This window comes from Nothoprocta perdicaria, unplaced genomic scaffold (assembly GCF_003342845.1).
Source record: "Nothoprocta perdicaria isolate Ctin4 unplaced genomic scaffold, notPer1 scaffold_227, whole genome shotgun sequence".
Lineage (NCBI taxonomy): Eukaryota > Metazoa > Chordata > Aves > Tinamiformes > Tinamidae > Nothoprocta > Nothoprocta perdicaria.
Genome location: NW_020455449.1, coordinates 542,314 through 558,543, shown reverse-complemented (window position 1 = coordinate 558,543; position 16,230 = coordinate 542,314). Strand labels below are relative to the sequence as shown.

General features: G+C 41.3%; 1 protein-coding gene across 1 annotated transcript in view; it reads right to left on the bottom strand.

Moving 5' to 3' along the window:
• DOCK4 (dedicator of cytokinesis 4) overlaps positions 1-16,230 on the bottom strand; it is a 181,472-nt gene that overhangs the window by 33,585 nt on the left and 131,657 nt on the right. Inside the window, exons 28-34 of the mRNA XM_026039279.1 lie at positions 12,839-12,914; positions 10,659-10,759; positions 9,948-10,006; positions 7,815-7,963; positions 6,273-6,358; positions 1,114-1,140; positions 847-942 (exon numbers count right to left, since the gene is read on the bottom strand). Coding sequence (XP_025895064.1) covers positions 847-942; positions 1,114-1,140; positions 6,273-6,358; positions 7,815-7,963; positions 9,948-10,006; positions 10,659-10,759; positions 12,839-12,914 — 594 coding nt within the window. The remainder of the gene's footprint in view (positions 1-846; positions 943-1,113; positions 1,141-6,272; positions 6,359-7,814; positions 7,964-9,947; positions 10,007-10,658; positions 10,760-12,838; positions 12,915-16,230) is intronic.

Here is a 16,230-nt window from a genome sequence, read left to right as displayed (position 1 = left end):
TTGAATATATGAAGCAAACTAGTTTGTCTCAAACACTTTCATAGCAACTAGTGCTACAAACACTTCTTTTTGCACATGTGAAAGACACTGGATTGACAGCCCTGAAGGTTGTAATCCAACTGATCTTCCAATATCAGCAGCACTGAATGGCTTCCAGAAGCTAAGAGTTCAGTCTCTTTGTAAGTAAAACAGCTCCTCTCTCAAGCGAGATCAGGTATCAGTGAAGGTACCAATTTGCAGTAGCAAGTTTTACCACACATCCCCCATAGGATGAGGGAAGAAAAAACCCTTGAGCTCTAGAAAGTGCTACCACTGACTGTGGCAACAAAGACTACATGGAAGGTTGCACACAGACGTTGCAAATGAGAAAGAAAAAACACTTTAATCTCCCATTCATATAACCCAGGGAGGCCTCTTCTTTCTCTTTTCTTTGCTTGTGTGTTACAGTCAGATGCCAGCTCCTCACCCAGGTGTCACATCTCGGTGTACACATCTGCTCTGCAGGATGACACTCGCAGTAAGCGTGAGTGACACAGCAACAAGAATTCTACTTACACAACTGTTAGGTGTTAGGTGTATCGAGCACTGTGACTTCAGACAGGCTGGAATCACCGACCTGCTGTTTACAATTCCTATGCTCCTGGTAGGAAACCAAGTCAAGCCCCTGAATTTTCACACCACTGTTTTTCTCCAGCTTGCTTTACTTTCCTGTCAACTGAGCAGCTGCAGCCAGAGATCCTGAGCAGGGCAGTTGGTCAGCCCGTGCGCAGCAGCCATTCACACAGGATCAGGTTTATCAGGTTTTGCTAATATTTTGAGGATCCAAGACCGGTGCCAATCACTCACCTATAGTCCAGTAGTCTTTCCATCAGGCGCGTCACGGTGGCGATTAATGAAACGCCACTTTCTCTCCATGTTTCCCGCTCAATTTTCTTCAGTAGACTGGAAAATTAAAAAAAAAAAGAACAATTTCACATTTATTTTTAACTGTCACTATGACAACCACTCCACTTTCACCAGTACCTTAATACCTTAGCAACAGTTACCTTCAACAGTTAGATTTTGCCTTACAAACACCCTCCCAAGAAGCACAATTTGCAAATGATGTCTTACCTAGGATAAGGACCAAAAAGTGGGATTCTAGTCCAGGAAGCATTGACAAAACAAATTATTTTTGTGTTAGCTGTATCAGGTTAAAATATATCAAATACTCAATTTTCAAAATATTTCAAAGATGTAACAAAGCCCTTTAGTAAAATTTTATACTAATTTCATGGTGGTACCTCAGAAATCAGGAAGTTTGTAGATGTACCTAGAAAAGAATTTGTATCAATTTAAAGTACCTTCTCAATGGGACCTCAAGCTTTTTAACCGAGGTATTTCCTCTTTAGTTCCTCTACTTCAGCACCCATGAAATTCAAGAATGGGAAAGGCATTAAGAAGATGACTCCCCCCAGCACTTTCACTTAACATTTCCTTCTCAGAACATACTATCATACAGAGTAAATGCTATTAGCTGTACAACTAACGTAAGTTCAGATTACAAGTTAAAGTGAAAATAAATTCTGAAATTATATTGCAATTGGTGCTGGGTGTAAAATTATAGGTAATCTCTGTCCACTAAAGGATTTTTGCTGCTTATGTTTAGCAAATATTAATTATTTGGGAACATGTTTCCCACATTTCTTCTCAGCCAGAAAATGAATGTGGAAACATGTTCTGTTACTTTTACGCTTTGACGCAGGGCCTCAGACGTATGACATGTCCCTGGAGTTATTCTGGCAGTTCCCCTGAAAACCCCTCAGATATGGTTTAGTTAGTGCCCGAAAATTGCCATATCCTTCCATTCAACAGAGCTCCTCAGAGATTTGTTAATGAACCTCCAGCCTGCAGTGGGCAAGCTGTCAGCTCCGCTCACCTCCCTCTGTGCCGAGCGTGTTCAGTGCCACAGAACTCCCACATCCCAGCTCCAGGGACCACACAGCAGCCCGCAGTGACCCCCAGGTGCCACCTGCCCTCGGCTCGCGCTCCAGCCCTGCCCTCGCCGCGCACTCCAGCCCTGCTCGGCTCCGTGGCCACCGCGGCTCTCGCGCGGCTCTTGGAGCCTCCTGGGCCCACACGGAGCTGGACGCAGGGAGGAACCACTCACTGATCTTCACTCTACACTGTCAGCAGGGAGATCTCGGGCTCACTTCTCCATCTCAGGAGGCATTCAGGAGCATCTCCCTCATTTTCAAGGATGAGTTCCTGTCATTGCTAGGAGCGCCAGTTGAGGACCCCATCCTCATCTGATGAGGAAGCATGAATCTAGCATCTCTGCTTACCATACAGGATGCAGGGGCTAACTTAATTTGCTTTTAACCCCCTGATGTTCCTTTCAGTGCAAGTTTTTGAATCTAACAAACGGTTGGGACTGTGACATTATTAAGCACTGATTACTGCAATGCTTTTTCCTTTCTAATGCTTTTCAAGCCTGTATTACACAGGGGTATTTCAAACTCATCAAAATAATTACCTACAGTTCCCACAGAAAATGGCACAAGTCCGACTTCTCTTTTAAAACACATGAGTTTCATCTGTCCTTGAATTATACAGATTCTTTTTTAAATACATCATCATATTCACTATAAACACACAATTTCTGCAAATGGGTGGTGTAGATATATCTAAAGAACTTATTTAAACTGACATCCATTTCTTCAGTTGGACAATTTTATGACCTGCATTCTGATGCCTGCATCTCCCTCTCTGTCAGACACCAGAGCACAGAGCAACACTCAGAACAGAAGAGCTACCCAGATACATTCCCTGACTTCCTCAGAGCAATATCTAGATAGAATCAGAAAGAAATGACTGGCATTTCAGCTAAGCTTTCTGCCTCTCCACCACACTGTGTTTGAATTTGTGCACACACTTTGTTTCACACCCCTGTGTGATCCCTTTTCCTACATCCATTTGCTTTCCAAACAGAGCAGCTTCCCCAAAGCACACGTGCACACAGACACAACTCTTCCTTGTCCGTGCCGTGCCGGCTCCCATCACACAACTCCTGCTAGTCCCAGGGCCCAAAGCACAGCCAAGATACAACGTGACACAAAAGACTAAGCAGGATAAATGACACAGAGGAAAATGCACTAATGAAAGTGCCCAACAGCTGGGCTAACTTCAACTTTTTTTTCTTCTTTTTTTAATTTTGAGTTCTTAAGAATAAGAGACTGGGGACCAGGAGAATCAGATCTGTCTTGAAAAGAGCTTCTAACAGGCTCAGAACCATATTCAGGGAGCCAAACTGTGCAGTAAATCCAACATGAATGGATAGGCCCAAGCTACAGAGTTGCTCAGACCACTGACTCACAAGCACTTGTCCCTAGAGGGGATCCGTCTGAATTCCTTTCTGGAGAACAAAGTCCTTCAGACACCTCACCAGTGCCAGAGGCTCCTTCATCTGATTAGATATGGGAAAGTCAAACCACGCCGCAATCCAGAGATGGGTGAGCAGCTACCCAAACCCCACACAAATTTCCAGAAAGACTCAATCCAGACAGCACCTCTAATAGTCTGGGTAGCACTAAATGCAGCCAGGAAACTAGAGGAAGGAATCAAAAAAAAACCAAAAACAAAAAAGCTAAAAGCTGAAGACAGCAAGGGTGAGAGAGCTGTCATCATTCTAATGGCTGAAGAACTCAACCAAGGTAGAGCCAGTTATTAAGCATCTGCTCAGCTTGAGTGTCAGCTCCAGATTCCCAAAAGAGAAGCCTTGCCAGCAGACTGCCCGCCAGCCGCTTGGTGCTACAATAATGTGGCCACCTGCCCTTCAAATCTGAAATGACTCGTCTTACGCCAAACTCAAATACAGCTACAGCCAGCAACCATCTGTGCCTTCATCTCAAAGATTTTGCTCTATCCACCAACGTTTTAACAGAATAAAAGCACTCTTTCCCTCATGCTAATTAACTCAGAAATTTAATCTCAGGGTTATAATATAAGCCAGGACATCTTTCACATCAGGATCACGTCAGGCAGGAGTTGCAACCAGCTCTTCACCACCTCCGCGCTGGGCAGCTCTTCCTTGACCTCGCGAGCTAAGAGCAGTGGCCACACTCGGGTCTCCCAGGAAGACCCTGACCCAGGAGCAGCAGCCTCCAGCTTTCCCTTACTTTCACTGACTGCTTCAGTTGGCAATGCTGATTCATCAGAAGCAGTGCCTTCTTCAAATACCTAAAAGAGTATTTTAGGTAAGCCCAGAGACACTTGTAATCTATCCCTGAAAAGAGACGATGTTCAAAAGCAGTGAGTTGTTCTAGGAAAAGAACAAAAAAAAGACGTTAGCCTGGGAGCTTAGAGATTTGAATCCACATCTGACTCATAACAAAGACAGACAAGGTATTGCTATTGCAGAAATGAAGCCTCCTGTGCGCTGCAGCTCCTCGCTACCTCCTGCACCGCTGTGGGTGCCACGCGGCCCCGTGGGTGCCGTGCGCGGCCGGCCCGGCGCCATGCAGCCTGCATCCACGCGGCCTGCGCCCGGCACCATGTGGCCCGCGCCCGGCGCCATGCAGCCCGCGCCCGGCGCCATGCAGCCTACACCCACATGGCCTGCGCCTGGCGCCATGCGGCCTGCGCCCGGAGCGCCCCGGCCAAGCAGGGCCGCGCGCCACACGGCGCGGCAAGGCACCCCAGTCCTGCCTGTATTGCACATATTGGTCCCAGACGGCTTAGTTTAACTGAGCTGGGAGAGGAAAGGGAGAGGGAAAAAGCCTCACGCTGACTGACCCCTGGCATTCAGCTCCCCAGGCCGTCCATCTGTTTCAAGCACTTCTGGGACACTCCGTAGCCCTCCATTTTACCTTAGTGTCTTCCCAAGCTCTCATGTGGTCACACTCTGAGTGAAACCAGACTTAGATAAACAACTAATGGTCAGGACTCATTCTTCTTGAGCTGGCAGCACATTGGGCAGTTATTCTAAGATTTGCCAGAGCTTTGTTATAACTTCAGGTACCTCAGGGCTGAAACAAAAAGTACACTGATGCTGAGGTACTTCACCTTTAAAATCACACTGAAACGTCTTCAGCCTTTTAAGCCTAATTCAAAAAATTAAAAAATGAGAACTGTATTTCACATCAATGAGTTATATAACCGTAAGTTATTTCAAACAGTGATTGCCATTCTAATGTGTTTTTTATTTTTCTTTTTTTGCACATGGCAATGCATCTAGACTTCATAATTTTACAATTCTAACGTCTGCCTTAATGATTTAATTTTGAAGACAGACTACTATAATTTTGAAAATCTCTAACCACTTCTGTTTCCGTAAGTGATAAATGTTCAGAAATTCTGGGTTTTTTTTAACTCAATACATCACTGATTATTATGTATTTGTCATTTGCAGACACTGTGATCTAAATGCAGTTATTTAAGCAGAGACAAAGCCACAACACAATTTTTAAATAAGAAGGAATTGGTTAAGAAGCCATGTAAGCAGAAAAAAAAATTGAGTGTTTAGTAATATTAAAAAATACACAGGGCTGGAACCCTGAGGAGGAGTAATATACCTCTTGTTCTATGCACTAGAGACAAATTAAATCTTCCACATAGCTGGAACTGAGTGCAGAGGAACAACAAAGGACACGGAGGTCAGCAGTTATTTTGTATCTGCACTCTGTGACAGTCATTCACTTTGATCAGTGGCATCAATTATGGGCAACCGGAGGCACTTCACTATTGCTAGCTTTTGCTATTTGATTTCAATGAGATTTCATTTATTAAAATACAGTATATGCTTAATAATTTATAAAATCAAATAATAAGAAATAATCTTACCAGAATAAATAAAACTGTATATATCAATCCAGATATCAACAAGTGACCTCACACAGAGGAGACAAATTTCTGTTGACAATGTAAATCTCTTACTAAATAGCTGTTTGGTAAATTCTCGTGCCATATTTTTAAAATACCAGATTTGTGCTCTGTTTGCACCCTATGCAACTATGAAACATCTCTTGCATTTCAGATTTTAAAATTAGTAGGCGAAAAAGAGATTTTTTTGTGATATATTTAGCCTTTCTCAGTTATAACTGGCCATAAGAAGCACACTCAGAATTTACAGATACAGAACTTTGCAATATTCTTATTCCTCAGATTTCCAGAAAAATAGAAAGACAAAAAAGAATTCAAAATTGTTTTAAGCATTACCTCTCTACATTGACATCAGCATCTAATACCCCTAAACCGAATCCAACGATTCAATAAAAAATAAACATATTACTCACATACTGTTGAAGAGCTCTCTGTACGTTTCATCACCTTTACCTTCTGACATTAGGCTGTCCAGCTTGTCAATCAGTTTTGCTTCCACCTGCAACATATAAGTGTATAAGCAGACAGCTTCTCTTTTCTTTAATTAGACAGATAAAATCGAGGAAAGAGTTATTTTTTTTCTCCAAGAGATATTGCTGAAAGCAGTTCCTAAAATTTCTGGTCAGTCATGTAAATTTGATGACAGGTCACTTCATCTCTTTGAAACTGTTATCATACCCAACGAGATTGTGGGGGGAGCTAATTTGAATGGAGCAACGTGACTTTAAAACTACAGGCTGAGTAGCATTTGCTGCTGCTAAGGCAGCTATCTATTTATGGAGTCAGACAAAAAAGCACACAGACCAAATAAATTGCCTGAATTCTCACTGCAGGGCTGTAAGCACAAGGCATTTTCTTAGATTTCAATAAATATCCCATATGTTTCACCCTTCAAATCTGTAGATTAAATTCATAAAGGTCTTTACTCTCCAGAACATTTGGGGTTTCAGATTTACTTTCCTGACCTTCCTTACCTGCCAATGTATTTGAAATTAATTTCACTGGATTTCCATGCTAGCTATCAAAGAAACTTACAGAGCATATCTGATGGTTAATGACCACTTTGATGCAGATTTTTAATTGTATTTTTTACAAAATAAATATCTACAGATGAGGCTATTCCGTGTGCTACTACTTCAAATCTCATTTTACCAATATTATATTAGTAATCAAAAAGCTAGGGCAGAAATCAAGCTGTTGTCAATATATACTCTTAACATTTCTAAATATATAATCTTAACATTTCTATGATGATTTTAATAATCAGCTTATATACTAGCAGTGAAAAAACACCTGCTAACATCACATACATTCCTCCATTCCTATACTTTGTTTTGTGTTTCAGATACAGCCCTCACTTCAAGTGTTATGGTTGCCTGAGACTAATTCAAATACTTCTGCTTTCCTTCATGTGAAGCAGCAGGAAGGAGGGCACTGAGAAAAGACTTGATGCAGTCTGTAAGGACCGAGTAGGAGCTGCAGAAGCAGATGGCACATTTGGTAGTTCCTTCCTAGCTTGTTAAGAAGGTATTTCAGCAGCAAGAATAGTCGGATCCTTTCAGAAGAACATTTCTCTGAAGGATCTTTTCATTTTTATTTTTTCTCTCCATACTAACTAGAAGGGAAGCTAGTCAAATCCCTGTCTAACCATTAGTCTCCACTGCTGTAAAGCAGAGAAGAAACATGCCACAAATGAAACAGCCTTGTTGAAGATACCTCAAGGTTTGTTCTTGACTTGAAAGGGCCATGGATAGTTACCTAATTTTACATTACTGGAATACTCTGGAAAATCTTATTACCTCCACAGAGTGTCAAAAGGGAAAACCCTGGTAATCCCTCTCCCACAGGTGTAACACCACATCTTCTCTTTCCACCCTGAACCACACTACTAGTTGAGACCAGCACTCTGTGAAGCATTTGAATTTCAGCCCTGTTTTGTGAACGGCTTCACATACCTGCTTAAAGTTGCCACTTCGCCTTTGTTCCCAGTCCATCATGTCATGGAAAATGGGAATCATGACATTCCGCAGGTCTGGCTGAGGGATCAAGGTCACTTCTAGGAAGGGGCCAATCAGTGCTGGGATAAAATGAAGCTTGTGCTCCCCTAAAGGGGAAACGAACATCAGCTTGAAAATGACCTGGGATTCCTCCTGTGTGCTATCAAGCAATCCAAGAACTTTCCGAAGAAAAAAATACTGTAAACAATCACATTTTTTTTTTTAGCTAGGGTCTATCAGAGCAAGGCTTGTTTCTTAACACAAAAAGCAAAGTGAAAAGCTGCTGACAGGAGGTCAACTTGCAGACATAAGGTCAACCTAATTCATCAGATTTTATAATGCAATATTGAGTTCAGGAGTGACAGAGTGATTCATACCTCAAGCTAGTCTTCCAGGAGGCAAAGACAAACAAAGCACTACCTGGGCATTTAACTTATTTTTCCCAGGAATGGTTTAATTTCAGTGATCTATAGTCTTTACAAAATGGTTGAATACTTGACTTAATACTATCTTTTTTAAAAAAAGGCAACTTTGTGGAAAGAGAGATGGAAGAACAGACTTTTCCTGCAGAAGATTGAAGTTGCAACTTCCAAGCTATAAAACTAAGTTCCTGTCAGGAAAGGCAGAAATGGCATAAAATAAAGATTGCCCATTCAGTCTTAGTTCTCTAGGCTTAAGAGTACTGAGATCCTCAGCCTAGGAGGATTATAAATCCTGATATACTAACTCTCCAAGCTGGAAATTGATTTCCATCCCAGTCTACCTCTGGATGCTGCACTGGCCAGTAACACTTGTCCACCACACTGTTTGATATGTGCATTAGTGGAAAGGAAAACTGGAATTCCCTCTAGTGGAAATGTCCTGGGATACATGTCTGTAGCAGAGCCAAGGTGACTGCCCAGGGACTAAGCCTGGGGATGAGTAAGAGCACTACATAAGGCTGACTGGCCTAACCCCAGCCACAGCAGATCAGCTGCCTGCAGCATTTCAAGGTGGCTGTCGTGAGAAGACTCCCCAGCACCAGGAGCACCCCACAGCCTTCACCACTGCTGAAATTCCTCATGGCTCTCTCCCTCCCTGCACACTGGGATTCCAGCAGGAAACTGTGACTCACACTACGGTCTTCCTCCCACGCAGGGCAGAGATGGGTCTCAGGAGTGGTACCTGATGGACCAGCTTAGAAAAACGCTTAGTATCCAAACAACTTGTAGCACAGATGTCTTAATTAATACTTATTCTTTAAAGAATTAATACTTCTTTGAAGATTTCTTCTAGTACATGCTTATCAGAAAGTCCATTTTTCAACAACTATGTATCAGGGAGAAAATTTTATAGAACTGAAGTGACAGTATCTTAGTAACCTCTGACAGTCTTAATATCTTTAATGAATTCTTTAATTACATGAACTAATGAAACAAAATTTGAATGAGTTGAAATATAAAGATGACAAATACAGTATCCAAATCTTCTGCACAGCTTTGATTCTGCTCCTAAACAATATTTAATTGCATTTTTCTGAGGTTTATACTTTCAATTTTCACAAATCCAGTTTGTAAATATAAAAATGTTCCTAAATTTAGGTCAAGGCATATATTTTTTCTCTTTTTGTCCAAATAGTTCATTTATATATCATTCACCAGTTTATTTATGTCCTTATATTTTAGGACAGCTGGGGCTTCTGGGAAGATCTGATACAAATCCAGCACCTCAAAAGAGCTTCAGAACTAAGATATATGTCTGCTGCTTAAACTGTTTGGCAATAGAATTAAAATTGCAAACCTAAGTATTTTTCTCTTTCTCCAGTACAATAATTCTACCCCCAAAGAGCCACTCTTTCTATTGTATCTAATTTTGTATTGCAGAGTTGTTTCAGTTCGCTTTGAAGAAATATGGATAGGTCAAATACAGTAGCAGGGCTTAGCAAACTTGGATTAGCCGTAAAGAAGCGACCTACAAAGACTACGGGTTTTCCTCAGCTCGAATCAAGAATTCATGAGAACTTCATCAACTATTATTAGCAAGTGTATTTAACAGCTAAAGTAATCTTTATTTTCATTTTTGAGCTACCATGTGAATTGTTTTATTTCTTACCTAAATTTTGCCACATGCTGAAGATTTCACATCCCATTGTTACCCGCATATCACCATATCTATAATACATTCAAAAATAAAGCAAAAGAGCTTAACACTGAGACAATCAAGACCATGTACCACTCTGTGACATTATGAAAACATGTATTTTATTTGTAATCCATAAAAAGCTATGCCCAAACTCATGTTCCAAGTTCTTGCCATTTTGCTCAGCTAAGAAAGAATTTCTAAACTCAGGTGTATTTGCAGTATTGTCAAATATTTTAAATGTTAGCTCTTTCTAAACATTATACATCAGTAATAGAACTCTGTGGCAATAATTACGTTCTGTAGCATTTCTTGTCTAGGTTTCTCTCTAAGAACAAATTATTTCCTTTAACTCAAACACGATTTCCCACAGACAACAACAGTGCAGTGCCTGGTAGCAATACCCAAACTGGCCTGAATTAACTAATACATGCAATGGAAATCAGTGTTGGCACTGCTACAGCCTGGCTATTTTACTGCCAATATCATCTGAATGAATTTGGGCACTGGACAAAAGGTGCTGTCAGCTCTGAAGCCCTGTACAAAGGGCCAGAACTAACATTCATTCATGTTAGATGAAATATTGCCCCTGTGATCTTAGGACAGGCTTTTAAGCAATTTGCCTTGAATCCTGACAAATGTTTCATCTATGCAAGTTTTCTGGAAGCTGACAGAAAGACTTACTTTTCTAGAACCTTTTTTTTCTTGGAAGGTGTGAACATCTCCAGTTGCAGACATAACTGGTTTATAAAAATGACAGCAAGAAAAAAGTAGGAATCCCATATCTAAAATAAGCACATAGCATTTGGTTATTACATTTCTTAGTGCTACCATTTTATGATCACTCAAGATGCAAATTTCCAAATCACATCAGTTGTTTCAGTCTTGGCTAATAAAACTGTCAAACTGTTTTGGACTAAATTTCTTTGCATATAAATATGCTTTTCACAAACACCAAAATGTTCAGTAGAAATGCATCTATTTTACAAGCTCTGTATCTCCTAAACTTAAAGGTACCAGTGTCCCAGGTTTTCTGTTTTCATCCTGCAGAGCCAATGACCAGCTAGAAAACCTGGTCTTCTAAACTGAAAGCAAGGTTTTGGACTATTTAGATAGAGAACTGCAGTCACGTAACAGCACAGCCATGCCTTCTAGCCCGTCTTACTTTCTAACATTATTTGCAAGTCTCTCAACAGTCTTCACTGGACAAAGCCAAAACAAAATACTGTGAATTTGTTAACATGTGGGATATATCCAGATGTTTGTGTAAATGTCTTTAGCATCAAATGATGACTCTTACAAGTAGAACTTTCCCTTTTAAAAGATACCTATAAAAATCCATGTTATTATTAATTGGACTTATCCTCCATTGGTGCAGGAGGGTAAAAGTACTGTGTGTAGGGGGCTTAGCCCAAGCACTGCAGTTCTGCAGGAAGGCAGTCCCTTTGCAAGGTGAGTTTACAGAACACAGACACTTGCTCTGCCTGCAATTCCTTTAGCAGCGTTAGCCCCTGAGCTGCCAGAGCTTCCTAACGCCCAGGTTCCTCATTTCCAACAGTGTCTGGCAGGTAGGTCTCCCTGCCCTCCAATCTCTCCAACAGGAGTCTGGCTTTCCGGACAACGTGAGCGACCATCGCTCCGCTGGAAGTCAACAGCAGCTCCCTAGTTCCTCCAAGAAGGCAATTCTGGATTTTTTAAAATGAAGACACTGGACTAAGGCCTCTGTCTCCAGCTGGGCAGAATACTCATTCTGGTTTCCACTGCGATGGGGATTTTCAGTCTCAGCCCTAGGGCTTCTCATCTAAAGGCTAAAGGCCCCATTCCCCCTCTACTCAGCCCTGGTGAGGCCACATCTGGAGTACTGCGTCCAGTTCTGGGCTCCCCAGTACAAGAGGGATGTGGAGCTGCTGGAGAGAGTCCAGCGCAGGGCTACCAGGATGATCAGAGGCCTGGAACATCTGCCCTATGAGCAAAGGCTGAGAGAGCTGGGCCTGTTCAGCCTGGAGAAGAGAAGGCTGAGGGGGGACCTGATCAGCGTGTATAAATACCTCAAGGGAGGCAGTGAGGAGGAGGGGGGCGGCCTCTTTTCAGTGGTGGGCAGGGATAGGACTAGAGGAAATGGCTTCAAACTGAAGCATCGGAAGTTCCACAGGAACTTAAGGAAGCATTTCTTCACTGTGAGGGTGACAAAGCACTGGAACAGGCTGCCCAGAGAGGTTGTGGAGTCTCCTTCTTTGGAGATCTTTAAAATCCGCTTGGATGCAGCCCTGTGCCACGTGCCCTAGGTGACCCTGCGTGAGCAGGGGGGTTGGACTCGATGACCTCTGAGGTCCCTTCCAACCTTCGGCATTCTATGATTCTATGATTCTATGATTCTGTACTTGCTATAGATATCACACCTCTCTCTAAGAGGTACTCAATAATAGGCAAACTGAACTGCATTCACCACGAAGTGTCATAATTTTCTGATTTTAATTATTCAGCACATAAGTTGAGAGCACTTCAAAAGCAAAATTATAGTTTTGATATATTTGCTCGCATCAAAAATTGAATTATTTTTGCTTTCTGAGATATCCCCAAAATAAGAGAAAAAATTATTTTTTTCTGTAATCAAGAATATCGTTATACAAAATCCCTGAGTAGATAGCCCCTGCAGTAACTGAAATACCAAAACGAAAAATAAAAAGAATTAAAAAAAAATAACCCAGTCCCGTATGAGTAAGCTTAAATCCCGAGCACATGGAATTGCTGAAGTCTGCATTGTAGCTGCTAGATGCTTGAGCAAAGACAACCAATACACTATCCAGCCACAGGATGAGTGAACAGCTATGGCATTTCTCTTAGGTTAGACACATTTACTCTACCTTGTAATCGAAGTTTTCATTTAAGAAGTTTTTGCGAAGGGCATCTGAAAGGTACAAGACTGTTGTAATGATAACACTGGGAAGACAAAAACAAAGACAGTATTTCTCCTTAGGTGGAAATTCATAGTTATTAGTCAAAAGAGCCAGTCAATTTTCCGATAAACACATAAACATACCATGTCCTGTGACAATAAATTCCGTATTTAGACAAACAAATCAGCTAATGTACACATTAGCTGACAGCATGTGGGCTGGGAGGGGGCCAGAGTATATGTTGTCATGGGACGAGATGTAAATAAACCAATGGACTAAGAATAGGAATATGAAATCATTGGTTTTGACCCAGAAACTTACTCTTACCCACAACAGAGATGAAAATTGGGTAGGAGAGAAAACATCCCTATGGCTGTGGGTTCTCTTTCCGCTCTTACTTCCTTAGATCCTGTTAAAAACACACATGCACACGACACACCAGCAAGAGGACAGATGGATCCAGCGCAATATCCACATTCCAAGTTGCTTCCCAGCCAGCAATTTCAAAACAACAACAAAATTTATCTAAAATCCATGTGACTGTCACGCTGGAAAAACACTGAGTTGGTGGGGAAACTGTTTTTTTTACCATCTGTCACAAGATTGCTCAGGCCACTAACTTAGAATATAAAACCTCTGCTTTTAGCTACTGCATAGTTCTGGGCACGTGCAAAGAAGGACACTTCTAACAGGGTGGCTTTTCTACAGTTCATTTGTATGAAAAAGTGCAATAACCATTCTGGCATTTCCCTCATATTTTTAAGTAAATCCTTCCATAAGAAGTTGTTTGAAAACCAACAAACAGACAAACAAACAAACAAACAAAATAATAATAAAAAAAAAGCCAGAACAACCCCAAAGAAGCCCCAAATGCTCAGTGGCCAGCTGGCAGCTCGTAGCGTGAGTGCTCTGGCAACTCAGCTTTCGAAGAGGCACCTGAATGTATAGAACAGATCACGTCAGATTCTCAATTGTTTCTTTGCTATAAAGAGTGAAAACTTCTCAGTTACAGAGACGTTTAAAGAGAAAAAAGCTTCTCATTTTTAAAACATAAAGGAGCCTAGCTTCATGTATATGTATATATACACCATTGCACATACAGGTGCATTAAAGGGTGCATAAGCTTATCCATACAGCTGTACTTATGTATCTGTACGCTTTCTGTGACTGACTGAATTGCATAGAAGCACTTTTGCAAGCTCAGTTGTTAGCAGTGTTTTGTATTACATAAAAGCAGGAATTTTTGTTCACTGTAGGAGTCTCGAACTCCCACAACCTGGGAGCTCACAGAGCTCTTCAAAGCAACCACAATGATGATACCAATGCTAATTTAATGTCTTTCCTTACCATGCATTCTGTTTGAACTGATTTTTTAAAATGCAGTAATAATAATAATGACTTTCAGTTGTTATTGAAACAGGTTACCAAAAGGATTTTCAATTTAAAGTTATTATGCCCAGCAGTGAGAAGATACATTTGAAATTTGATCATAAATGACACTGTATAGCAAATCTTTCTTTACAGATCAACTATTTTACAACAAATATGAGTAACCATACAGCTATTTTGTAGGCTTATAGATTTCAAATTGAGAAATGGATGATCTAGTCCTCTACCATTTAACGAAATGGCCAAAGGATATATATTAGTTAACCACAGTGAGACAAAAGGCATGAGCTTTAAAACGAAATTTAAAAATGAAAACTAGCAAAAGCAGAGGAAAATTAGCTTGTCGTTCAATAATACACAGGTACAGCACAGAGAGATGTCAAACCTTTGCTCAGCAATAGGAATCTCACCTCCCCCTCTGCCATCTCACTGTTACTGAGACACGCACATCGGGAATGCAGTCGAGTCTATGAAATGCTCTCAAAAACGTCAGTCAACCAAAGCCCTAGACAAGCAATTTTTTCCTAAGCTGATGGGAATTAGGCAACTGACCATTCCATGGTTGTTTCCTGTGGTGAGAGACGTTATCAAGGGGTTATCTAAAAGCTTCAAGCATACAGTCTGCCATATTTTATTATAAAGTTCTGGATACCTCTATCAAGGTAGAAAACTTTTGGGGGAATCTTCCTACATTATTTGGTTTTCATTTGCAGTTACAAATAGAAGCTCTGTTTAGATGGCCAGTAAAGTAGCTTACTACCCAGTTAGTGCAGAAAGAAAGCCTGTCCTGTAACAAACGAAATGAAGATGATATTTTCCATAACATACACAGAAACCAAATTTGTCACTTAATTGTAACATGCCTGCTAGAAATGCTAGATGTTAGCCTGAGCTAATTGGTTTGCTTTGCTGAATGCCTCCTAATTTGCTCTACACAAATGTTACATGGTTATGCAGTTTCCGCAGAGTTGCTCTCTGTCTCATTGCTCAATCTGTAGAAGGTAATAAACATTAAAGATTTTTCCCCATTCTCCATTCATCACAGAACACAATGCAAAAGATCTACTCTGCTGTTTCAGTGCTATTTCTGCCCTTTTAAATGTTGTTTTATTTCAGAAATTTGGAAGTCACTGAGGAATTGTGTAAACCTGGTCATTAATGCTTTCTCATGATAGATATGGAGACGGGCAGAACTGTATTTTCCACATGCATGTATGGTCACAAACTACCTTGGCTTCTGCATGCCCACACACACTCGAGATCCCACTCTTTCAATTTGCTTTATCCCAGAAAGCAAATGCCAGATGCTAGAGAATTGCTGAAAATAGTGCAGAAAGAAGAAGAAAATTCTAAAGCCATAGGACAGCAATATCGCTATACGTATAAATATTATACATAGATTCTTTCCGTGCTTGAAGATCCTAAAAACGTTCAGGCAATTGAAGCATGTACATACAAATAAGATTTTTTCTTTTTTCCTACAGGGAAAGCTAATTACCTGATTATACCCTTGCTAGGACTCCTTGCTTCCCTAGCTTCAAGCAGGTGAAATCTCGCTGCCTGTAAACACTAGAGAGTCTGATTTTGTTTCTCTCCAGCACTCTGGGGACATGGGAGAGGGCAGGCAGTGCTGCCGGCGCCGTGACTGCTGCCACACACGCTCTGCCTGCAGAGCAGCTTCTGTTTCTCTGCTCGGAGCCAGGACAGCGGAGAGCCACCCAGCCCAGCAAACACAAGAGGCGTTTGATGCCCGAGAAAGAAGAATTACACGAGATACAGATTTTTAACATAATTACATGATAATGTTCTTAAAAACATGGGCCAGGCCTTGAAGTTTTTCCTTTCAGACATGTATTGGACTGTACTGAGGGCCGAAGAGCCTCAGATCTCTGGGAGCACTTCGGCTTGCAGAGGCAAAGCCAGGGCTGACCGACCCACGGGCACCCGTGTCTGTGGTGCAGGCAAAGCCC